This window comes from Gossypium raimondii, chromosome 2 (assembly GCF_025698545.1).
Source record: "Gossypium raimondii isolate GPD5lz chromosome 2, ASM2569854v1, whole genome shotgun sequence".
In the NCBI taxonomy this organism is placed as follows: domain Eukaryota; kingdom Viridiplantae; phylum Streptophyta; class Magnoliopsida; order Malvales; family Malvaceae; genus Gossypium; species Gossypium raimondii.
The window spans coordinates 46486072-46512789 of NC_068566.1; the positions used below are offsets into that span (position 1 = coordinate 46486072).

The following is a 26718-nucleotide window of genomic DNA, read 5'->3' on the forward strand; positions in this document are numbered from 1 at the left end:
GATGAAAATTATAAAATGAAAAATATGTACATATAAGGGGACTATATATGTATGTATATACATAAAATTATGAAAATGTGAAAATATATATAAATTATAAGATATAAAAATATAAGTATTTACATGTATATGTATATAGATTATAAAATGCAAAAATATGTAAAGTATAAGTATATGTACGTTATAAAGACGTATGTACACACGTAAATTTATAAAAATATGAAAAATATGTATATGTGTATTTTAAAACTATTAAGTAAAAATATATATATAAGTATGTATACATATATTCATGAGAAAAAAAGAGTATATAGATATACGTATATAAATATGCATATATATATATATAAAAGTATTTATATATATTAAATAAATTATATGTAATATATATATAAACACTTATATAATAATGATAATATAACATGGCACATAGATTTAAAATTACATAGTAAATATAAATGGAAATATAATGGTAATAACAATAACATTAATAATAATAATAATAATAATAATAATAATAATAATAATAATAATAATAATAATAATAATAATAATAATAATAATAATAATAATAATAAAAGACGCTACAAAGGGCTTAAATTAAAGTAAAAATAAAAATACTGGGCGAATTCGAAATAAAAAACAAAAAAGATTAAATTGCAACACGCGCCAAACAGAGAGGGACCAAAACAGTAAATAGACCGAGTTCCCAAAACGCAGCGCTGCAGTGGACTAAATTGAAACAAAAATAAAACTGCGCGTCTAAATTAAAATAAAAGAAAAGAAAGGAAAGAGGGGCAAATTACAACATGCCGCAAAGTCGGAGGGACTGCACGCGCAAATATCCCCCTTTTAGAAAATGCGCGGATCCTCCCCTCAGGTCGGGTCACCACGCGGGTCACGGGGGGCTCAAAACGGCGCCGTTTTTAATTTGATATAAATATTAAAAATAAAATAAAAAAACAGTTTCAACATATTTTTTAAAAACAGAGAGAAGGCTCTCTCCCTCTCTCTCGGTTTCTCTTTGGCCGGCCTTAATCGCCGCCGCCGTGACCCAAGACCGGCGAGGCACAAAATGGGCTTTTTTAGCCTTCGCCGAAAGGCGTCCTTGAGAGCCGAGCTCTCTCGACCTGCGAGACTAAAGAAAAAAGGTCTTCAATCCCTCTTTAGGCCCGAATCGGACGCGGAAAAGAAGGCCTCCAACGGCGAGGTTGCGGTCGTCCGGTAAGTCCCTTTTTTTTTCTTTTTTATTTGCTACTTTTGTTTATGTATATGTGTAAGAAAATAATCAACACAAAAAAAAAAGGAAAAAAATCTATAAAATCGAAGGACCAAAGAATCACCTTGAATATTTTTTTCTATTATTTTTTTTAAAGTGTTCTTACAGAAATCTCAAAAAAGGAACCCAAAAAAAATACATATTGTTGGCTTTTTATAGCTGGTTGTGCTACTGTTTCTGCTATTGTTGCTGTTTCTTGCTTGTTTGCAGGTCTGGCGGTGCAAGTGGAGGGGTTGACGTGACCATGGCGGTGGCGACGTGACCGTGATGGCGTCAGAAGGCCAAGGGTCAAAGACCCTAGAGGCGGCGCCTAGGGTTTCAGTTTCTGAAACCCTAGGCAGATTTTTTGGGGGGACGTTGGGCCTATTGGGTACTGGGCTTTGGGTTTGGGCTAGGTCTAGGTGGGTTTGGAATTGGGCTGAGGTTTTGGGGTTATTGGGTTTTGGGTATTTTTTGTTTTATTTGTTGGACCCGGGCAAATGGGCTTGTACATATGGTATATTGGATTGGTTGATTGGAAAATAGTTAAATGCAATGTTTGGAATGTATTTTGGTATATTTTTGTGCAGGTAAGGTTGTGTACATATGCACCAAAATTGTAAATTAAAGATGGCTAAGAGATAGGTACCAAATGGCCTAAAATGTACAAAAAAATAGTCCACATCACGATGTCGGGCGATGGTCGTTGCGATGAGCTTTGGACTTCAGGCCACAACATGATGAGGAATCCCGTCGTCACAATGAGACCAAGTCAGTATATCACGTTGTGATGAGGAACTCTCTCATGTCACGACGTCGACTTGAAATTTTGAAATGTTTCAAATTGGTCCTAGTTTGATCTTGAGTTTACTATAGAGCATATGTAGGTTCGTATAAGACTTGAGAAAGGTTGTACAACATGACTATGGTTTGATATGATTATGTGTGTATGTATTATGCTTTGGTTGGAAGGTTATATGTTTGTAATTACTCCGACAACGATTGTAGCTCAAACATGGGGACCGAGTCAGGTAAGGAATGTTACAAGAATCCATGGCTTTTTATTTAGGATTCTCATAGACGACATCAAATGTTTTAGTCTCTTTGAGAAGGATGGCTAAAGATGATTGTTGCACTGATAGAGGCTTTAGGCCTTCAAAGACAAAGGAAGAACTATGGGGGATGTCGCAGCTTTTACTTCAAGATGTTCTCTCTGTAAAATTTAGATGATGGTAGATTAGAGACATTAATGGCTAGTAGAGTAACAGTGATTCTAGAGTTAATACCTCTTATGGGAAATCTAGTACCTTTATCCCCATTTTGCTGTTTTGGGGTATTCATGGGGATCATTGCCTGGTTGGCAGGTGTATGTGTCATCAAAAACTATTTCTTCCGGATTGACTCTATCACCTATTTGTCGTTAGATGTCGTTGGTTAATTTAAATGGTTATCCATTGCCGTGTTGCTTCATCTATAGGAGTTGCACCTTTTGGGCCGTTGATTATCAATTAATAAACATGCATTCTTTTGTTTCTTTTGAAAAGAACAGGAAATCTACAGCAATAGCAATCCTTTTTTGTTTGACTGAAACAAATGCTGTTACAAAAGTTGTGTGCAATAATATTTCGAGTTTTTCAGCAGCCCCATAACTTGACATCATCAATATTGTGCATTGGAAATTGCCAATCTCTATTGTTTCTGACCCTTAACCAGGAGAGCTCTGATAATGGAGATTACGTAGACAATTTATTTTATCCTTAATTAATTCTCATCATATACTATAAGCATATTTGATCCCTAATTCAGATACCTTAAATATATATGTTGAGATATATGTGAAAGCAACTATGACAAATGCATAGCGTAAGAAGACGAAAATATTGCATAATGTTTTCACAAGAAAATATCATAATACTCAAGTTGACAAACAAGACACAACCTCCAAATTTTTTTTCCCCAAGTATCAAGATGGCAAATCCATGATGTCTTGACTATGATGTTATATGATAATATGCTTTGGTTTGGCTATATCTCTAGATGGGAGAGATGATGATGTTGATGATGAATATGCATACACCAATACCAAAGAGAGCAATCGATTGCAGTGCAATAGCATAGAGAGAGAAAAAAATTGGGTGTTTTTTTTGGATGGATTTGACAAGCAATTGATGAGATTTGGATGATCAAGTGGAAGGGGAGAGATGGACCCCTAGACGTGGGATTAAATAGGCAGCCACCATGATTGACTCATGTGTGGGATCGAGCAAAATACGTTAAAAAACAATGGAGGGTACAATTTTTAAGGCAGCATGTACTCGAAGAGAAAGAAGAATAAGAAAAAAAAAAGAATATGAAATTTTAGAAGAATGGAGATATGCATATGTATTGATTTTATTGTTGACTATTGTATCTATGATATTTGCCTCAAATTCATCACCAATTTTAGTAGTTGTAGTAAATGAAGAAATAAGTGAAGGTCATGAGTATGTCTAGTACTCTCATTTCTTCACTTGCCTCTCTACCTTTTTAGAGTTCAAAATTGAATCATTATCTTTATTTCTCTTAATATACTATCTACATGTATATTTTCATTATCGATATTATTAAAATTAATAAAATAAATTCAAATGTGAAGTATAAACTCAAAAAATTTAAATTTGGATATTTTCAAATTCGATATGATAAAAAATTTAAATTTAAAATTTTTTAACTCGAAATAAACTACAATTAAAATAGTTTGAAATCAAAATGAATTAAACTTGAAATAAATTTCAAACTTAAAAAATCCAACCCAAAACTTTTATGAATGAACGACCTTAGCTATCTGATTAGAGTATTTCAATGTTCTTTTAATTAACATCTTCCATTGCTTTAGGCATCATTTAATGTGTTGAAGAAAGAGAAAAAAAAAGGAAGCCCATAAATAATTAAGTTCATTTAATCAAAAAAATTTGAATCCATTTCTCCTACATAAAGTAAGAAGAGGGGATTAATGATGCCATCTCCTAACTGGGTTTTCTTTTTCACCAAACGAGAATTTCAGTTTCAAATCCATTGATTATAGTGTGGGTCTTTAATTAATTATCAGTTCACAAAATCGTTGCAATGGCAAATGTGAAGAATAATATGATTGATATTGTTGTTAGTATCCAAATTCATCAACCATATGATAAAGCAGCAGCATAAGTCAAAAGATCATTGAGGTGTCATCTTCATAAATCTTGAGTGTCGGTTTATGTGATAATTGCCAAATAGCAGCAAAACTATGAGCACTTCACAAAGTCTACCATGACAGATCACACTCTTTTCCCTCTATTTTTTTTTAAATATTAGTTAAGTTTTTTTATTTTCTATTTAACAAAAATGAAAATGTATCAATTAAATTCATTCGATAATATTAATTGTTAATAATTATTTTTTATTTTTGTCACGTATTTTTATTATTTTTTTAAATTTTTACATGAAATATTTCTTCCAAAAATTATAAATAATCATTAAAATTTAAAATTTAATTTTTTAAGGAATTCAAATAATTATAATTTTATAAAGAATTCAAATTTAAAAAAATTATAAAGTTATTTAAAAAGTATAAAACTAATAAAATGAATTTAAAATTAATATTTCTAAAAATATTAAAAATTTCTAAAAAAACACTATAAAAACTTTATTCAAAATTCGAATTCATTCATCTTTAATCTACATCTAGACTATAAACCAATTTCTACCAATTCAACCCGGACCCTTGGCTTAATTTCGTGGTTTCGTTGATCATTAAATCGAAGGAAAATCATGGCTAGTCGAAAAAGGCGACAATCGAAGAAGGAAAGAAACCATAAGCACCATTACCAGTCCTAGGCTAACTTCGATTCAAGAGTTGGTGCATGCTGCCGATGATTTGACGTGGGAGGAGAGGCTATTGAGTTGACAACGACGATGACCAAGAGGAGATTTTCTGTTGTAATTGTTATAATTTTTTTATTCTTAAAATTTTTTTTATAGTTTTTTTGAATTTTTAAATAACTTTAAATGAATTTTAATGTTTTTAAATTTTACCATTTTATTTTTTTTAATTTTAAATAAATTTATTTTTCATAATTTTGCAAATTTTTTGAATTTCGTAATATTTTTCATTGGCTTTATAATATTTATTATAATTTATAAAATTTTAATATTTCTTAAAATTTTTCATGTAAAAAAATGGCACGTCAGAGTTTTTACAACATGGTACAAATAGACCCAAAAATGGAGAAGTTGCCTATCAATTAACATTTTCATTGTTTGAGTACTTAATTGAGGGTAAAAAAAGTTTAATTTATTTTTTTAATGTTGGAGTGGGTTTTAAACCATTAAGCTTGATTTTATAATATGCTTGTGATTTATTACGTGAAATTAGTGAGTTGGATTAATTTTGTATTGAATCAATCTGGATCGAGTCAATTCGAATTTTAAATGGTTTTAGTTCATTTCAATTCATACTGATTTCAGGTTTGGGTCATTTTAAATTTGAGTTGTATTAAAATTATTTGAGGTTTGGGTTTTTGAGTGGGGTCATTACCGGTCCAAATCATTTTGAGTCTGGTTGTTTTGGATTGTTTTTTTTCATGTTTAATTTATCTTTTTGCTCGAATTTAAATTAAATTGTTTTGTTTTATAATAAAATCAAATTAGGTGAAACTAAAATTAAAATTCGTCAGTTATCATTGTTTTTTTTTTTAAAACTTTTAGGGAAAAAGGATTAAATTTAGAGATCCATTATTGTAAAAAAATGGCGGCTACACACAAAATTACCTCTTCTCATTTTATAAATACATTGGTACTATGCCTATTTGATAATTGTAAGAATACAAACATAATATCATGATCATCTATCATGAAATGTTGAGAAAAATTTATAGGTGAATGGGGGATTTGAGGAAGGGTGGGGGTTAACTTTTCTCAGGCCTTCAATATGAGGTTTGACTCTTAGAAATATGTGTTCAAAACAAGTATCATGAGAGATATAAAAAAGAAGTGGGAGAGGGAAAGCATGAATTTGAAGATGCCAATGCCACCTTCTTTCTTCTAATGGTCCACAAACCTCTAAAACCCATTACCTTTAACTATAGTCATATAATTCTCAAGCTGATGGGGTCCCTAAAAAGGAGCAAGGTGATGCCACGGAGGAAAGAGGCCCTTGTACTTAGCCTAAATTAACCCGCATATTGTAACCCCAAGTTTAATTACTAATTAATCACATCCTCCATCTTTTAAAGGTGAAAAAAAAAAAACTACTTGCAATTGGCAAATTTAATGATAGAGTTTTGCAAGTGAAGGCTGTAATTATTTAGCCAGCTAGCTAATATGTCTCACTGACCAACTATTGATTTATGGTTTAAAATGATGGCAAATTGACAGCTTCAATTTCTAACAATGAGAGAACTTTACATCAAGTTTGCCTTAGAAGCAGAAAAATAATAAAAGAACAGTAATCTATGGAAGTGCAGATAGCTTGCTAGAAAAATATAACAATGGCAATTTATTACATATATCATTTGGGGTTTCAGCTGTCCATTAATAATTGTGCTACTTGAACTATCTTCCCCCAATTTATTTATCTCCTCGAGTACATTATGCACTTAGAATTATGGGCAATAAATTAAGGAAAAAAAACAATTAAGTTAATTGCATCAAACATCTCAAAATTATATGTTAGATTATAAATTGATATCACATTTCAAACTGTTCTAATTAATTCTTTAAAATATTAATTTTTATCAATAAATTTTTTCTGTCAATCTATCAGTCAATTAGGGCATTACATGTTTGTTCGATTTTCATATAGAAATAAATTAAACACATGGAGTATATTTTAAACACTTGTATACCCAGAGTGAAACTAAAGGGATAGGCAGGGGCCCGCTCCCCTTAAGATGGAAAAATTTTTATTTACGCTCTTTAAATTTTTTAAAATTTTAAATTAGTAAAGTTAAAATTGTACTTTAGCCTCTCCGATTTAATTCTTTAAAAATTATAAATATACAAGCTATTAAAATAATAAAATTATATTTTTTTCATCGTAAAATTTATAATTTAATTTCGTTCTCCTAAAAATATTTATTATTTCGCCTCTGCGTTTACCCTCAAGGACAAAAGGACAAATCTAGAGGCAAACGAGAGCTTTGTTAATTTTTTTAATCTTTTCAAATTTTTTATAAATCAATTTAAGGTTATTTTATTAAAAAATTCATGCGACCCCAAAAAAAATAATTTTATTCGGCCCATAACAAAATATCCTAGCTTTTCCCTGTATACCCTATATAATTGTAAGTTCGAATATAATCTATAGAAAAAAAATGTAGAAGCCTACCTTATGTGTGGGCTATTTTCTTTTTATGTGAGATCTAAACTGGTAATGAAGCAGGGTACAAGTTTGTGTAAATATGCTTCATGTTGATGGAAAAATCTATTAAAAACTCAATTAAAATATTTGATTATAAATTAATACCAGCAATTAGGTAAAAGATGATTGTTTCAAACAGGGGCGGTTCAATCAGTCGGAAAACAAAGATCATGGGACACTATTTTGATGGGCACATGGGAAATGCAAGAATTTCTCTTAATCTATAAGTTGAATGTATAGCCATGTCAGAATGCTGTGGGGTTCTGTCCATTTGGAAGATATTTCACATGTGTACACTGTGATGCCTCCCAATATGATTATAATTTAAAAAAAAAAACAATATTACTAGGATTAGTCACATATTTAAATACTTAAAATTACTTGTCTATAGGCCAAGCTATTTGATTTGAGAATTTAAACTTTGCTTTCTATCTTAATTAAGAAAGATAATTATGGAATCAAGGCCTGGGGATAGAGTACTGAGAAGCATAGAACCTTCCATCAACTTAGTTTTGGGGTTTTTTAATTTATTGTTTGCAATCATGTCTCTCGTTGCCATCATTAGGACTAAATAGAGAAAATCCTCCCCACCCTCTCTCTTTTTTCTCCCTTTCTCTCATTTACATACCCCACCACATGGTGAAAAGCTAGTCACAAACAACCCATGAACCCAACTATATTTGTAGGAGCTTATATATATATGGCACTATCACCATCCATTTTCTTCATCTTGTTTCTTCAGTACAAAAGAAAAAAAAAAGTTATCATACAAAGATGTGTAACAACATGACTTGGAGCCCATCTCATCCCATCTTAGTTTCTTCAAAGAGAAGGCATAGATCAAAACAAAGTAAAGTTCAAATCTACAGGCTTTCCAGGTTGGTTTATATATATGTTTCACTTTACATCTATGCATGCAAAATCTATATGTTTGTTTAACAATGCAAAATATGTGCAGGAAAAGGTGTGAAGAAGAAGATGTGAAGAAAGACATGGAACTAATGAACTTGAAGCTGTATTTGGAGAATCGAAGCATTATAGAAGAGAATGAGAAGTTAAGGGAGAGAGCTAATCTTCTACATCAAGAGAACTTGGCTTTAATGTCTGAGCTTCAGAACAAGGTTCCTCATTTGGATCGTTTTTCCACTACCCTTTTGGTTCTTCTGCAAAAACACTGATATGAGGTTTCAAGAAACAACAATCCGAACCCTCTTCTCTATCTACTATATATATACCCTTTTAGTCTCTTTAAAGCTTCCTTTGCCTTTTCTTTGATGATGTCTGTTAGCAATCTGGAAAATTGTAGCATATGACGTTTTGTTTTAACTTCTAATTAAGATAAATTAAATGATGGGATTTGAAAAGTTTCACAAAAAATCTTGATGGTCATGTTTGCATATATTTTGCTATCTTTTTTCAGCATGGAAAAGAGGAATTCAAGGGAGAATTGTTAGGTTCCACGTTCAAACACTATTATTAACCATCTTAAAGCATGTTATTACTAATGAGACATCCGAACCAGGCCAATCCGAAATCACATTGCATAAAAGTAATTATTTTGCAATTTTAATTTGTAACAAACTTTCTCAAGAAAAAGAATGAATGGAGTTCGAAATAAAACTCCCCTTAAACATATTTCACAATGAATAGAATCATCAAGGCATTATCATCTATAGCAGAAGCAAGAACAACAACCTTGACATAAGCCTTTACAAAGGCAACAATGTAATAGGCTTTGAGACTCTAAGATCACATCAATATTGTGCTTCTAAAATCCTTTCTTCTTGATTTTCTTCTCATAATTAGTAAAGTCCTTTTGTGCCATAATCTCCATTCTTCTCTTGCAAGAATTGTACGAGAACTTTGGCTTTTCTGGCTCAGGAGTGAAGTCGGTAATTCCGTAGCACCAATCCTTTTTAGTCACTTGTTTCGATCTTTGGAAGGAAGGGGTACATTTGGACTCTTTGTCCTTTTTCTTATAACTTGAGGTACAAATGTAGATAGTGGGACATCAACTTCATTAGGAATGGCTAGTGCCTTTGTTTATATGCAGTCTTCATTCGAGCAGAAGCTTCTTCCACTAGTTTTGTTCCTACTACTCTAGTAAATTGTTTAGTTACAATGACAGTTGCAATTAAAGTTACACTTTCTTCAGGTTCTTCAGCAACTTTCTTAAATTCATCAACAACATCCTAACCTTTTTGAATATTTATTTGAGACACTTTCTCAGGGATTTTTGAACCTTAGGAGCTTCCTCACTTTGAGGATTCTTTTGTTTCAAACCCTCAATGATCTTATCTATCACCTGATCTTGAGATCCTTATTCAATCAAGCAATCAATCTCCTCAACATTCTTATAAAAAAATAACTTTTTCTCTTAAAGAATCTAAGTAAATTGACAAAATCTCTTGTTCACCCATCTCTTAGAGATTTTGATCCTCGGTAGTGGTTCCTTCAAATGAAGAGTAATAAGCAAGATCAACAAAGTCATCAACTAAAGGCTCTTGAGGATTTGTGCCCATACCTTCAAGTAAGTCAAAATGAGTAGTTGGGACTGATGGTGGTATGGCAAATGATTCAACAACTACAAGATCAACAATGCTTGTTCCCTATTCCATAGAGCACTTCACTTGGGTTTTATGCACTAATGGTTACGATGAGAGATTTTACTTAAGAGCTTTTGACTGAGGTAGATGGAGAAGAGTCTTAGTTTGTTTTACTCTTGCCATTACTAAAATTGTAAAGGGGCTTGAAGAATTCTTTGAGAAGGTTTGAGTAAGAATTTAACAAAAAAATATGTAGAGAGGGATTTTCTTTTAGGGTAGTTGAGGTAAAGTAAAACTCAATTAATGCAATAATAATCCCTCCAAAAGACATTAAAGGAATTTTAAAATACTCCAAAATACAAAATGGCATAAAGATAGGAGTTTTGATGTGCATCGACTCTTAGTGAACAAACATGCCAATTGTTTTTTTAGGAGTATGCTTCAATTAAATAGCTCCACCTTTTATCAACTCCCTTAAGAAACAATGTCTTATATTAATCTGCTTGATTCTAGAATGCAACACTAAGTTTTTGGAGATATTGATTGTGTTGGAGTTGTCACAATAGATAGTTGCAATTGGAGACAAATCTCCTTCTAACATTTGTTTCATCCATAAGAGCTGAGTACAACAACTTCTTATAACTAAGTACTCCATCTCTATTGTAGGTATGGAAATTGAACTTTTCTTTTTACTACACCAAGTATCAGATTGGTACCAAAATAAAGAACATCTTTCTGATTCATTACAAGCAATGTGCCATGAGAAGTGGGCACTTTCGCGGAACTGCATGTCTCCACTTCATATCATGTAGCATTTTGAAACATCGGGGTCTAGTATGTCTAGGGAGACCACAACAATGATAGATTACGTCTTGGGGAGTCATTACCTTTTTATTATTCTTGATCAACACAAGTTTCAAACATTTTCTAGATTATCTAAAATTTGAAGCTTTCACAAAAATAATGGGACTTTTGATAACAACATTTCCCTTGTCTACACAATCAATCCTTCATTTGCTTGGACCTCTCCTCTCGATAGCAAGAATTTCATCAAGCTTGCTACTGTTGAAATTTAATCTCTCTAGCATAAGCTTGGCTGCAACAAGCTTCTTCTGAGTCTTTACTAGATTGTCAAGCTCTTCAGTAAGGAGTGATTCTTTAGCTTTGATTTGCTTTACCAACCTTGCATTCTCCTTTCTCAATTGACCATTTTCTTTTAACAGTAAGGTATTTATATCTCATACTTGCTCCCATTTGCCAAACATGATCTTGTAAGTCTTCAAGAATTCCTCATTAGATCCACCATTAGAGTCTTCATCTAAATCAACTTCAAATCCTTTAACTGTACTAGATGTAAAAACCATATAGTTGTTGAGGTAGTCTTCATCTAAATCTAAGTTGCTAGATGAGTCTTTATCATTTTGGGTCACACATAGTGACTTCTTCTTCTTTAGAGTGTTACTACACTTGGACTGGATGTGACCATGTTCTTGACACTTATGGCACTGAAAACCTTTATTCTTTTTTTTTTTTTTCAAATTCTTCTCTGATGATCACCTTGTTAGATTTGTTTTTGAGTGCATTCGTGCTAGATTTGAACTTCTCCATCCCCTTTGATTGCTTCTTAAAAGCCTTGTTGAAATTATATGTGAGTAATGTAATTTGAACTTGAAGTTCTTCAATTATAGTGTTGTGGGAAGTTGGCACTTCCTCTCCCACTTGGAGAGCTATATTTCTCTCATTCTTTGTCCTACTACGTTTGACCTCATCAAAGTTCATTTTGAAAGTTTGTAGAGAACTAATGAGTTCATCGATTTCTAGGCTTTCAAGGTCTTTAGTGGTGACCTTAATAGAGAATCTCTTAGGTAGAGATCTCAACACCTTTCTAACTAGTTTGGTATTGGAATATTCTTCTCCTAGAGTAAATGTCTTATTTGACAAATTGTAGAGTTTTGTGTAGAATTCCCTTATGGTCTCTGATTTTTGCATCCTCAAACTCTCAAAGCTTGAGGTTAGTATCTACATTTTTTATTACTTGAATGTGGTAGTTCTTTCATGGGTAGTCTATAGAATATCATAAGTTGTTTTGGCAATCATGCACTTTGCAATATTCTTGAATTCTTGCAGAACTGCTCTACAAATGATGGAATACAATGCTCTGAAGTTGGCATTAGCAAGTTATTCCCTTTCAGTTGTCCATTCTACCTTGGGTTTAGCCACTTTTCCAATTTCAATGTCAATCATAGGAGGCTCCTATCCAATAAGATTGAGTGGCAAACCTTTTCATCAATGGATTTAATGTAGACTTTCATGCGTGCCTTCTAGTAGACATAATGACTAATCTCCAACATTGGGTGACAATATGTTGATAATCCTTCCATATCTTGTAGTTAGCAACACTAGGAATTTCCACTAGTTGTGTTAAGTGGGATACCAGTTGTTGACCTAAAATAGTTGCTAAGTTTACAAGAAACCAAGTATAAGTAGAAGTGATTGCGGAAGTGGGCACTTTTGCAATAACTACGATAAGCATAATGAAAGCAAGGGACAACAAAGTTGTTCACATAGTTTGGTTTTCTTATGTTTGCGGAGCCTAGCTTAGTGAGATGACTCCAAAAACAAATACAACCAATGATCCTAATTCTAAGTGAAGCACTCTTGTACTTCAAAAAGTAGATCTCTCACCACATAAAGGTTTTACAATCACAAACACTCTCGCAAAACAATGTTCCTCATCGAACAGATAAGTGCTCTAAAAAAATTAGTACATCAACCTATACAAGTATCTCAATTATATAAGGCTTTCAAGACTTGCTAACATAATGAAGATAAATCACGATCTAATCCGTAAAAATCAGCTAAAATAACCTAATTCAATATAATATTAATGACCAAAGTAAAATAGATGGTTGGCAGGTAAGTCTTTAAGTTTTGATCCAATCCAACTTCCTTGATCTAAGGGATTCGATAAACGATCCAATCCGATCTTCTAGATATGTTTTTGTAAGTGAATTGATCTCCATTGATGGGATTGAATCATTTAACGATATTAGCACAACCCTAAGATTTGGTTCAATAAATTGACAATCTTCTAAATACGACAAGTTGTTATTTTACCACAGTGGTGAAGGAAATGAACACTTCCCTTATCATATTGCAACAAGTTCAAATATTTCAACAATATTTCTAGCTCGGATTTTCCTATGAATCTTATTTTTCATTTCTTTTGAAGTGAAATCATTCCTAAAAAATTATGCTAATAGGATCCTTCTATTGAAACATAACACATCAATGATTGTAATTGATACATTATAATGGACTAAGTCGATAAATTGGTTGTTTGTGAATTGAGGCTTAAAATTTTAAACTACTAACATTAGGAAAAAGACTAACATCATAATTAGTACACTAACGTATAACATTTTAACAATGATAATAAAATAAGTATAATTATTTGGTTAATCTGCGGTGGAACTTTTAACTCCATAATTAAGGTTGAAATTATGTCATGTATCCTTAAGTTGTATTTAAAATTAAAAAAAAAGATATATGACAAAATCTCAACTCACTGGAAAAGTTAAAAATTTCACTACATGTACCAAATAAATACCCTAAAAATAATATATAAAATAGAAAAAAACACCTATTATAATAATTTACAGTAAAAATTAATAACATTATCCACGTACCAATTAAGAATCAAAATTCTAATTTACTACAATACCATAGTGCAACTTTTTTAACATACCAGCGTTTTTAATTTCAAATTCTTTTTTAAAAAATCCCTAAAAGTTTGTGGCGGTTTTTGGTTTAGCACTCATCATTAGTGGCGCTTTTATCGTAAAACGCCACTAATTCTTATACTAAATGCTGTATTTCCCTCTTTGTTGCCAAAAAAAATATTATTGGCACGTTAGTTTAATGGAGTTTTGCTTTAAAACGTCACTAAAATTAACCTTTTGTGGCTCGCAAAATCTAAACACTTGCGGCACTTCCATTAAAAGTGCCGCTATTTCCGCTGTTACATATATATTTTGCCGTAGTACATTTGGTTTATTGGTCATGACTTAAGGAATTGTCCACTCGTGGTATGTTCCCGTCAAAGATGTGTGAATTGTATAGAAAATTTTGTAACAAGAATTGATAAATAAATTTCTTTGATAATTATTTATGATGCATAATATAACAAGTACATAAAAATAGCTGTTTTGTTTTATTATTATTGTGCCTGTTGCATTAGAAGATTCAAACCCTTCAAAGCAAGTGGCATGTTGATAATTTAAAATAGATTCCTTCCTAGTTCCTAATCAAGAAGAAAACTAAGGATAAGAATCGAAGAAAAGAATAGTTTAAAATTAATGCAAAGGTCAGCAATAGTAGGCGCCCCAACCAACAAAAGGCTCAGCACTCAATCGACCTTGATGGATTCTTTAGCTTAAATCTTTGGTGACATGCTGCTGCAAATAGAAGGCCTAACTCCCTTCATCATCCTTAATTATTTGCTATATCCTTGTTTCTTCTTATTGTTCTTAAACATCGGTTCTTCCTTTATTTATTTCATTTTCTGTCAAAAGCTCTCATGATTGCAATTTAGCATTCTTCAAAGATATCTCAATGTTAATGCAGAAGACCACTCAAAATCAGATATTATAGCCAGACAAGGAATTGCGGCTGTCACATGTTAATGGCAGTAATTGAAATTGTAATTTAACCCCACCATGAGAGGCACAAGTCAAACTAGTCGGTTAACAAATTCACGGATCCAAACTCAAAACTATAGTCATTCGGCAACAAGCATGGGAAAATCTGCTTCTCTTAGTATTTGGGAAGCTTCCAGCATGCGAAGTCCATTATGCAAAGCAGTCTGATTGCTAGTAATTAAGCTGTAGGGTGATTTTCTGATGCAAAGCAATCTAATTCAAGAAAAAATGGGAGCAAGTCATCACTGCCTGTTGTGATTAACTTTATCCAGTCAGCTCCAGGAGTTCTCAGACCAATGTTGTGAATGCTTCTTTTAGGATTGGAAAAAGCCAGTCTCTTGTTCAGTTTAATAGTTCGTGCCCACCTTAGGCTTTAAGCAAGTAATATGTCAATGTCGTGACTGTCAATCCCAAACACTATACAATTTCAATTCTTCCATAGTCTCCAGCAAATTAAACCAAAAGTTGTACTCTATTTTGTATCATCAACTTGGAGATTGAAAACATTGCCAATGTTATCAGTTATCTAAGAGTAGAGATCAAGAACCCGTGTTTGGCATTTTTTGGTTTGAGCTTGATCTACGGAGCCCTTCCAACATGGCAATCCCTCAAAACATGCAATGTTGTTTCCTCGGAAGCAACCACATTGAAAGAAAAGTTGATTTTTGCTAGTAGATACAAGTTCAGATATTAGGTAAGTTGCAAATAGATCGAGTGGCAAGTATAAAAAAATAACAATGAACATAAAAAAAAAGTTTGGTTACATAGTTCAAATTCCTCTTATGCACGGATAATGATTTAAGTTCTACACACTTTCCATGCAATCACCTCATCCTCATACACAAATCCGATCACTCTCACTTTTCTTTTGAAAGCTTAATTGTAAATCAAATGAATCACTTAAATTTAATTATAAAATGCACAAAATAAAAACATGTTCGTTTTCTCATATTTACCTAGCACAAGCCTATCATATATGAGTTTTGGCTTGCTCAACTTACAAATCAAATTCCCCCATAAATAGCCTTACAAAAAGGTCTCTAATTATGCTAATAAAAGCTGGAATAAATAATGAGATTTTCGAGATATTTCCTAAGTCAATATGATCCGATCTCGATCAACAAACTTAAATTGCATTGAAACACTTTAATCCAATCTTTTAAGATTAAATTTTACACCAGTAATCATCATAGATGGGCCATATATGTTTTACAAGGATCATCACTTTAAGGCCCAACTTATTTTGGCTCAAAAGATTATCAACTTAAATAAGGCAAATTTTGGTTTAATCTAGCTAGGCCTCAAGTTGCAACTATCATTACAATTGCATCTAAAAATACTGAATAAAATCAAGACATAAAAGATCGATGAACATAAATCCCCCTTTATTAGTAATTAACTCCCCATAATCCAAATACTGAATAAAATCAAGTATTTTGAGCTCTTAAAGATGAAAATGCATTAAAATCAAGTTAACAAGGACAATATCATAGAATGTCTATGAAAAAAGTTAAAAAGCTTTGTCTGTGTCAAAGTTTGATACTTCGATTTTTCAAAAAAATTCCAGTTTCACCACAAATGAACTTTCTTATATTCATCATCTAAATATTGGTTGTGATGGGGAATCTTACCAGAAATTTTAACAATGGTTGCTCCAAAATTGCACTCATTGTTTTCAGAGATTTATGTGTTTAATAAACTATCAAGAACCTTCACAAGCTTGAGAGTCCTAAGTTTATTGATGATTATAATATTCTTGAGTTACCAACTTTCCTCGGAGAATTTTAGCACTTGAGGTATTTGGACATCTCAAATACTTCTATCAATGCACTTCCTGAGTCCACAACCAAGCTTTACAATCTGCACACTTCCTGATGGATTGAGAAATTTGATAAGCTTTATGCACTTGCATTTTGATAAACAAGAACACCAGCCAGCTATGATTGGAAACCTAACTTGTCTTCAACATTGCCCATATTTTTTGTGGGTTCGAAAAAGGGACATCGAGTTAAGGAGCTGGGATCCCTAAACGAACTTAGTGGAGAATTAAGGATATCCAATCTTGAAGATGTTATAGACAAACAAGATGCTAATAGAGCAAATATGCATTGTAAAGATAAATTATGCAAGGTGATATTTGAATGGAGCTGGGGTAACGATAATGATAAGGAAGTGATGGAAGGTCTCCAACCCCACACAAATTTGCAAACCTTTCCCTCATGGATGTTCAGACCTGTTGGTAATTCTAATACTGGTTTATTGTTGCTTGACAATTTGATAGAGTTGGAATTTATCAATTGCATCAACTGTGAAAGTCTTCCACCTTTGGGCCAATTGCATAATCTCCAATTTCTTAAGTTGGAAAACTTAACGAATGTGAAACACACGGGTAATGAATTTTATTTCAGTGGAAGTACTGATGGTATGAATGAGGTGATAAGGGTGTTTCCTGCATTGAAAGAATTCACCTTAGAGGGGATGGAAAGTCTAGAAGAATGGATTGCAATGAAAGCAACAAATGCGACCATGTTTCCCCGCTTAGAGAGGCTGGATATTTCAGGTTGTCCTTGGTTGAAAAGTGCTCCATTGACAGGACAATGTTCTTCTCTTGAAAAGCAAAGTATTTTTGAATGTGAAATTTTAAGCAAGATCAGAAACGGATTAAAGGAATAGAAGCCTTGCCAGAGTGGTTGGGCAATCTCACTTCTCTATTCGTCTGTAAATGAGTTCATCCGATAAGCTCATATATCTGCCTTCTGACGATGTTATGCACAACCTCTCCAAATTAAAAGAAATTCATATTTCACATTGTCCTCAATTAGAAGCAAGATGTGCCAATGTTGGCCCTGAATGGTTCGAGATTTCCCACATTCCACAAGTAAGTTTTAATGGCAAAATGTAAGTTCAATATCTTAAACCACAACTCTGCATCTTTTGACACTAAATATTGCATTTCTTTCTTAATCCTTCTTATAATCATAAGCTACTTGTTTGAGTCTCAGATAAAACTTTATATTTGCTATTTATATTCTGCCTTTAGAACTTTTTTTAAACTTACATTTTCAGTTATTTTTTTAACCAATGCAAAATTTTATCCTATTTTAGTGCAATATATGATCTAAATTTGTTGTGCTAATGGAGTCAGTGTCTACTGCAGAAAACATCTGTGCTATATTACTTGGACCAGATAGAGTGGCCATGAATGTTCCAATATCTCCCAATTCCTTTTGTAATTATCCTCTTTCTTCTTTTCATTTTGGGGGCCTGTTTCAACATATAATTTTATAGAATTAGGTAGCCTATTCCAATGTTAGTAACTTTGACTGTGTCCCATAAAGTTATTTCATTCTCTATTCGTACAACAATTAGAACACAACAATTTGCAACTGTCAAAGTGATTTTATTTTGTTAATAATTTTGACTTGTATAGAATTAATTTTGGTTATTTTTACTTCGATTAAGAAGCAAATGCAGGGTATGTTGTAATATAAAATGGAATTAAATTGTCAATTGAATCTTAGCTCAATTGGCACGAGCATTGTTGCCAATGAAGGAGGACGTGAGTTTGAGTGCGCTGAATTGCATTATCCTACAAGTACCAAATTGCATATTGGATGAAAGTTCAAGGACCAACTGTGACATTAGCCCATTGGAAAATTTAAAACTTAGAGATGATTTTGGTGATATAATCCTAAATAAATGTATATATACAAATCTTAAAGAATTGTTGGTAGTTGTTGAACCATGAATACAGTTATTAATGTTTGCTAAGGAAAAGACAATGAACAAAACATTAACCAAAGTGCAAATGGTGGAAATCATGTCACTTTTGAATTATTTGAATTAACAAAGAGTTTAAAGAGAAACGCAAGATTATAACAAAATCAGAAGACAAAAGGCCAAAGGGCACAAAATGTAACCCAGTAAGGGTGATGAACAATTTAGTTGTTTTTGTTTTCTACAACTTTATTTGCATTGTCAAAATTCAAGTTTCACTCAAACTGGCAAAATGGATTTCACTCTTTGCATGACATGAAAATTAGTCACTATCAGAGTCTTTACTTACCAGATGATTTCACTAGCTGCCGAACTCGGCGAGCACAATCCGCGTATTTTTGAGCAAGAGGAGCGCATTTGGTAACGTCTTTGACATTCTCCTTGTAGCATTCCATGCAAGCATTGTTCTCAACTAAACAAGGCATAGGTTTCTGTTCTGGAATCTTGAACTCTTTCTCATGGAGATCCTTAGCTCTTTGGGTTACTTCTTGCACCATTTTGTCCTCCTGCTTCCGCAACTTCTCAACAACATTTTCACTCTCTTTAACGACAGATTGAATCGCTTCTAACTCTGCAGTTGCAGAGTAAGGAGGTTGGTTTAACGGTAGAAACATAGGAGGTGGAACTGGCCATCCTGAGCCTGTAGTCTTGTTCTGTTTTTCAGAATCATCAGGTATTTGCTTCTGATCTACCTTTGTTTGTGGTTGTCGAGGCTCTCGAGGCACTCGGGGTTTAGTTTTCTTTGTTCTTTTCTTCAGTTTCTCATCATCTTCAGTAAGCCGGTTGATAAGGTTGGAACTAATCTGGATTGAAAAATCATGCATGGTGCAATCAACCTGAGACACAATACCTGACAGCGTCAACAATAAAACACGCAGTAGGCAATTCTTACCATCCAATAATTTCCAAAAGCAAGTTCATCAGGATACTATCTCAACGCAGTAGGCAAAAGAAGCAACAATAACTCATCCAAAATAGCACAAAAACACACATCTAACTCAGCTATAGACCAGAGAACAATAAAAGGATAACATAAACCACAAACAAGACCTAGGGTGATTTATCAAAAAAGTTCATCCATCCTACAACACACGGAAAGTACCCGGAAATCAATTCTTATTATTAAAATTAGTATACAGATGTGAATCTATGATCGAAAATAACAGTTGGCCAACGGAAAACAAAGACTAACGAAAAGGTGAAAGTACTTGCAAAACCCCTCTACTATAGGGACAGAATCAATTTAGTCCCTCTACTATTAAATGGATCAATTTAATTCTCGTACAATTAAAAAGAAACAAATAAGGTCAAATCGGAACAGAATTAACATTTACTATTTAAAAAATGAATTTTTAAAAAGTTTTCAAAATATAACTTGTTAAACAGTAAATGAATTTTTGAAGGATAAATGTTAACAGTGTTGAAATTTGGCCTTATTTGATACCATTAATAGTATAAGAACTAAATTGACTCGTAAAATAGTAGAATGACTAATTTGATCTTAGATTATAGGACCTGTCAAGTGCATTCACCGACGAGAAACATAGGTTCCAGCAAACTAGAAGTCACAGCTTAGATACTAAAGAAGGGTTCACAATGGGAATCTATGCTAGTTAAAAGATTGAAGATTAAAGAGACCATTGATAAGCAAATTGTACATTCTTGATGCCAAGCAATGCAATATTCCTTAGCTACTCCAATTAATCAACTGTTTTGGCTAACCAAACGAATAAATTATAACAAAGACAAAGAAACCCTAACCCATTATGAACTGAGCATCCAAAATCGTTCTATTAATTGGAAGAAAAAAAAACAAAAAATCCCAATTCAGAAACCAATTCATTGTACCAATTTACTCTATGAACCTCCATAAATTCCACACAAAGACAGCATATAAAAGAGAGATACAGTAAAGGCTAAGATTCAAATGAAAGAATTGTAAAGAGAGGCAAAAGGAATTAAGGAATCATTGATTATTGTGAAACTAAGCCATGGAGTCTTACCTCGAGCTCGATCTGCGCGAGAAAACCCAACAAAGGAAGAGTGTTCAGCGGTTTAGGAAGGAATAAAACGGTGCAGTTTTTAGTGCTGGAGATATCTGATGTGGTTGAAATCAAGGTTCTTCGTAATTAAGGAGTGAAGGGCCTAAAGTTGGGTTTTATGCTTATTGGGTAAATTATACAAGCCCAAATCCAATAAAGACCCTCAACCTTTAGTATGATTTTGGCTTCACATCTAAAGACTCCTTAATTTAAAAAAAAAAAAAAATCAATTAAGCCTCTCCAAAACTCATCCTACTCCGAGCAACAAAGTATAAAAAAGATAATAATTACTTAGTTAGTAGTGACATTATTCTCTGATTTTGTGTTTTTGGCTTCATTAAATTTCTTTTAAGAAAAAATCAATTAGATCTCTCCAAAAGAATGCATCTAATTGAGTATAGGACTTGGGTCAGAAACATTAGTAGTGGCATTACTCTCAGATTTCATGTTTTTGATGGCCTCCTTGATGACTTCTTTTACATCCTCACATAATTGAGTTTTTTTCGAAGTTTGGGTTGGGTGGCAATATTTAGAAATGATGTTCACAAAATAGATTTAGGTAATAAAATATGAATCAGTCATTTAACTTGATCCGACTAATTTTATATGTTTATAATATATTATATTATGTTATATATATTAAAATTTATAATACATAAAAACTAAATCTATAGTAATATATAATACTATCATGTAAATATTTAAAAAGTTAAGATACGTATATAAAATTCTAATAAATGAAAAATATATAAATTTATTAAATATTAAATTAAGAATAATATAAATATTTTTAAAATTTAATAAAAATAATATGAGTATCAGTTAACTATTTAGAAATATGAGTAGACTTATACAAAATTTTAAGTGTATATTTTGAGTCAGGCTTGAATAAATATAAAATGTATAAATATGATACTTAAGTCCGACCCGAACTCAGTTTGATGCAACCATATAATGCTCTAATAATGAGCAGGTGAACTCAATGGCTATAACACTTATCAATCCCTTTTTTTTCAACCAAGGGAAATGACCAAATGAGAAACTCATGATTACAACTTCAACCATTTTCTTCCAACACTGTCACAAATTAAAACACATAGCATGTGTTAATGCCTTATTTTGCCAACAGTCTACTTTTGCTTTGTTGAGAATGGGGATGCACCCCATTTCCCTCACACATAAATATACATATTGGGGTTGTTAGGCTATATAAACTGAATTAGATAATAATTTCATTTAAAGCACTAAAAACCAACGTTAAAGCTAAATGGTTAATTAAAAGAAAACACCATGATCAAGTTCTTGTTTACAAATGGCATTAAAGCAATTGGTGGTGAGTGCTGACAGCTTGCTTTTGAACAGTTTTCTTAATTTCCTTAAAGCTCCCCATTAATGGTGACAAGGTGTAAAGTACATTAAAAAGAAACATCAATGGAGGGAGTGCTCAACACCAAATCATGTCATATGTGCTCAAGCTATGGATACTTAGCCACTTGTTTTGCACAAAAGATCATTCTACAAAAATTTTGTGTGGCAATATCTTATCATTCTTATAGCCAACTGTTGATATATGGAACAGTGGTCCTTCATCTTGCTCAAAGGTTTTTTAATTTTCTTAATTATTTGATTGTACTTGAAAGTTAAATGTGTTAAAAGACACTCTCAGTACTGCTTGGTACTCTTTTCTTTTTGTTGAAAGCTTAGTTCAGTATATTTATTTTGATTTAATATAAATTATTTCAATATACTAATAATGTTATATTTTTATAAAGTAGTAAAAATAATTAAAGTATGGCCGATATATGGTAGATGGTATGAATTTTTTTGTATTTTAAATGTTTAATTACTTTTAGTTTAATTTATTTTTAATTTAACATAAAAAATATTTTATTTTGAGATTTTCGAACTATTGTTTTCTTCTTTAATATTTGTTCATCAAGCATAACTCAAAGCACAACTTTTTAATATGGATTTCCTCTAATGATATTTTTGTTGAACTGAGGGTTTTGTAAAGGTCAAGCATACTTTAAGCATATAATCCCTCTTGAATCATTTTTGCCATTAACAGTCAAATTAAATTTAGCTCCAATGAGGAGTAAAATTTGAGCATATTATTTAATGAAATAAAGGAAACTCCAAATAAATATAATTATTCCCACCATTAAATTTCATATCATCTGTCACATGCTGGTCAAACATTAGTTATTTTTGTCCTCTCGTAAAAAACTAACACCATTAATATTGTAAGGTAATTTGTATAACATTGACAAATTTAGGTACCAAATTGGATATACTATTGAATTAGGTAGCAAATCGTAATCAATCTTGAGGAAGTGATCATTTTAAGCACGACAAAAAAGAGTATGAGAATCTTGCATTTCAATATTTGGTTTTATGTAGGGGAAAGTCACAACTTTTGTTAAGGTGAGAATTATATATATTTGAAGTAAAAGTAAATTTATATTGAAATACTTATATAATATATTTTATTTTTAAAAAATTCATATTTCTTAGAAGATAGACTAGGTTTTGGACAAGTAAATTGTTTATTATTTAAACTTACTTGATTTAGTGATAAACAATTAATTTGAGTAAGAAAATAATAAAATTGAATATTATATATCATATAAATATTGAAAACTATATATAAATTTCTCATAACGATATAAAAGTTTTAATATTAAATAAGTAAAGTTGTAGACGCAAAAATTTTATAAAATCAAAATTTTATTGTCAAAATTCCTATAATATAAGTAAAATAATTTAAATAAACATAAAATTATTTTATATTTCAAATAAAAAAATAGGAAGGTTACATGCATTAAAAAGTATAATTAAAATTTGTATCGGATAATATAATGATTAAATTTTTATGTTATGAACATATAATGAAAATATACTTAATAATTTAAATATCACTTTTCACTAAAAAGTTTTAAGTAGAACAATTTTATAAAAATTAAACCTATTCTTAAAATATAAAAAAGGAAAGCGACAAAGTATAATTTGAGAAAGGATTGTATCAAATATAGTTATTATCCTTTTCGATAGTTTAATGCTACATTAGTAATTTCATCCTGAATTTCATGATTTTTATCTTGAAAAAATAAAATTCAAACGAAAATCTTAAAATTTAGGATGAAATTATTAATATAACGTTAAATTATTAAAAAGGAATAATATCTCGATTTCAACCATCCGAAATTTAAATTAGTAAATTTTCTTTTACATTTATTTTCATATACCCATTATGTGCATATCATACTTTTCTTTTCTTTTGTCAATTTGGCTAAATAATAATTGTTTCACCGTCTTCTACACAAGAAAAAGATTACAATCTTTGCAAGGAACTAAATAAATTAAATATATATCACATCTTGGGGATACGAGAGTTGATCATATCACTTTTGATTTTGAATTGGTAGGTGAGAATAATATACCTCTAAAGAAGCTAGGTTTATCTTCCACCTTCCAACAATTTTCCCATCTACAAGACCATATATATATATATATATATATGCACCTTCATTGGAAGCTTTAATAAGCAATTTCATTGCATGTCAGGCTACTGTTTTGTCGCCCATCTCTAACGTGTTCATCGTGTTTAATTCAATGTCGTTTAAGCAATCCAACCCAAAATCATTAATACCAAAATCCTGACAATCCAGTAACCAGGCACAGTTTTCTTCCCAAGATGGCAAGCTTATGCCATTACAGGTTTCTCCTCCTGCTGGTATATTAATGTCCCATGAAGCATCGATTAAGGGAGGTTCATCATTCATCCATAAGCTACTCAATAAAGATTCATCATTGCAAAATTTGTCCAGTGAATTGGAACCAACAGAACTAGAACAATTCTCTGTTGGTGTACTCGAATTATCCTCTAATGAATCGGCACCGACGCCATCGGTTTCTGATATATGATTCTCTGCAGCTTTTGCTTCTTTGTTCAATGGTTCATGAGTAACAGGATCGATCCCCATTTTAATAAGCTTTTTCTTGATGTGGGTGTTCCAATGATTCTTGATCTCATTGTCGGTTCTGCCTGGTAACCTGGCTGCAATCTTCGACCACCTATATATATATATATATAAAAAGAAAAAGAATAAAGAACAGTTGAGACTAATTATGATTGTCACTTAAACAATGAATAAAGGCAGAACAAAAAGAGAGTTTAAGTCTTTAATTTACCTATTGCCAAGGCGAGAATGAAGGTCAATAACCAACTGTTCTTCAGCCTCAGAAAGGAGGCCTCTCTTCAAGTCAGGCCGAAGGTAATTAGTCCATCGAAGCCGGCAACTCTTGCCGCAGCGGCGGAGACCGGCGAGCTTAGGAACAGCACGCCAACAACACTGGCCATTGGTGAGAATGAAGTTGATGAGTTTCTTGTCTTCCTCAGCTGTCCATGGACCTTTTTTCACACCGAGTTTATCACAACAAGGCTGCCTACCCATAATCCAAAATTAGACTCAGCAATTGTGTACCTGCAAAACACCCAAAAGCCCCACACCACACCCACCTTTATATAAAGATCCTTGAGCAGCTTATAAATGCTAATATATATACATATGTACGTAATTGGAGATTATTAATTTAAGTATATCTTTTATTACATGTACTTTTTAAGTATTTAACCAAGTTATATATATATATATATTAGAAAACAATTGAGAATAGAACTTTTTAGTGGGTTGCGTTTATTTTGAGTTGATTATTTGGATCAATTTTAGTTTTTAAATTTTTGGTATATTTTGCCTTCGATTAATTTTGGATTTAAATTATTTTAAATCTCAGTTGTTTTGGGTTTAGATTTGTGGATAAATTTTTCGAGTCAAGCATTATAGGTGTAAATCATTTTAAATTTGGTCTATTAAAATTTTGATTGTTCAAGCTATTTGTTCGAATTTTTGAATTTGAGTTATTTTGGGTTTAGCTCAAAGGCAAAGGCAAAATGCAAGCAGGAGTCGTGCCTCTCTTGAAATGGAAATTTATATTTTTAATCTTTAAAAATTTATAAAATTTGAAGTTAATAAATTGTAAAATTATAGTTTGTCCCTAAAAAGGATAAACTTTTTATTTAGTTCTTCTAAAAACTATAAAAATATATGTCAAAATAATCGTGAAATTATATTTTAACTCTCATAAAAATATATAACTCGATTTTGATCCCAAAAACTTCATGGCTTCGCTTTTGGTTCAACTATTATTTTTAATAACTAAACTGAGTGGATTGAGTTTAATTTAGAAATTCAAAAGTGTAATTGAGAATATACATAGAGATGTGAGGGAGCAAATAAAGGGTCCACCATTGGTTTATGAAAAGGATGTTGGAACTAAGATGGGGTGTTTTGATGTGAGTAGATGCATAAAAGAGTGAGAGAGGAGAGTGGATGATGGATGACCCAAAAGACATATGGCTACATCTAAGCTTTCCCTAAATAATTTCCTTCCCATTTTCCTACACAATCCCCCCCCCCTCTCCCTCATTGCACTCTTACTCAACCATTCCATCATCCATTTCGTCATCACCACGTTTACGTTGTATCCTTAAGTACCCTAATTGCAATACAAAATTTAAGTTGTTTCTAATCAATGGACCATGAGAGATTATTGCTAATTCAACTTATCTTATAAGTTCTACAATATTAGTGGACTAATACTTGATTAAGGAACATGGTTAATTATATGTTAATCCAAACATGTTTAAGGAATATGGGCTTGGAAATGGGAGAATTCTCAATTTTATTTTTCCATTTTTGTGGAACAATTAAACATACCATGTTATGTCCTCAAAGGCACGTATTATGTTGGCCAAAACAAAAAGAGCCACGTATTATAATTCTCTAGATTCATCCATTAGTTTCCATAGATTAATTAGCTTATTGGTTAACACACAAAAATATTCTTAGCCGTTGATAATTGTATATACATAATTGAGATAAGATCATCCAAGATTTTTTTTTTTCATTTCCTAATCGATTTTATAAATAAAAAAAAACAACCCTTTGTTACACGT

At 31.8% G+C, this 26718-nt stretch overlaps 3 protein-coding genes across 3 annotated transcripts; 1 reads left to right on the forward strand and 2 right to left on the reverse strand.

Annotated features, from left to right (window-relative positions):
• Positions 1 to 8347: 8347 nt before the first annotated feature.
• LOC105789219 (hypothetical protein) lies at positions 8348 to 9014 on the forward strand. Its single transcript, XM_012616495.2, has 2 exons — positions 8348 to 8515; positions 8596 to 9014. The coding sequence occupies exons 1-2, from the start codon at positions 8412 to 8414 to the stop codon at positions 8813 to 8815; spliced, it is 324 nt and encodes a 107-aa protein (XP_012471949.1). The 5' UTR covers positions 8348 to 8411; the 3' UTR covers positions 8816 to 9014.
• Positions 9015 to 18692: 9678 nt separating this feature from the next.
• Positions 18693 to 20757, reverse strand: LOC105789220 (hypothetical protein). Its single transcript, XM_012616497.2, has 2 exons — positions 20664 to 20757; positions 18693 to 19496 (listed from the first exon to the last, which is right to left on the reverse strand). The coding sequence occupies exon 2, from the start codon at positions 19482 to 19484 to the stop codon at positions 18942 to 18944; it is 543 nt and encodes a 180-aa protein (XP_012471951.1). The 5' UTR covers positions 19485 to 19496; positions 20664 to 20757; the 3' UTR covers positions 18693 to 18941.
• Positions 20758 to 23986: 3229 nt separating this feature from the next.
• Positions 23987 to 25204, reverse strand: LOC105789221 (MYB-like transcription factor ODO1). Its single transcript, XM_012616499.2, has 2 exons — positions 24894 to 25204; positions 23987 to 24776 (listed from the first exon to the last, which is right to left on the reverse strand). The coding sequence occupies exons 1-2, from the start codon at positions 25154 to 25156 to the stop codon at positions 24263 to 24265; spliced, it is 777 nt and encodes a 258-aa protein (XP_012471953.1). The 5' UTR covers positions 25157 to 25204; the 3' UTR covers positions 23987 to 24262.
• Between the last annotated feature and the right edge of the window lie 1514 nt (positions 25205 to 26718).

Excerpts from the sequence above, each read along its gene's own strand:
- LOC105789219 (XM_012616495.2), top strand. The coding sequence starts at position 8,412 with ATGTGTAACAACATGACTTGGAGCCCATCTCATCCCATCTTAGTTTCT. Across the intron at positions 8,516-8,595 it reads CAAATCTACAGGCTTTCCAG|GAAAAGGTGTGAAGAAGAAG; the intron begins GTTGGTTTATAT and ends AAATATGTGCAG.
- LOC105789220 (XM_012616497.2), bottom strand. The coding sequence starts at position 19,484 with ATGCATGATTTTTCAATCCAGATTAGTTCCAACCTTATCAACCGGCTT.
- LOC105789221 (XM_012616499.2), bottom strand. The coding sequence starts at position 25,156 with ATGGGTAGGCAGCCTTGTTGTGATAAACTCGGTGTGAAAAAAGGTCCA. Across the intron at positions 24,777-24,893 it reads CATTCTCGCCTTGGCAATAG|GTGGTCGAAGATTGCAGCCA; the intron begins GTAAATTAAAGA and ends ATATATATATAG.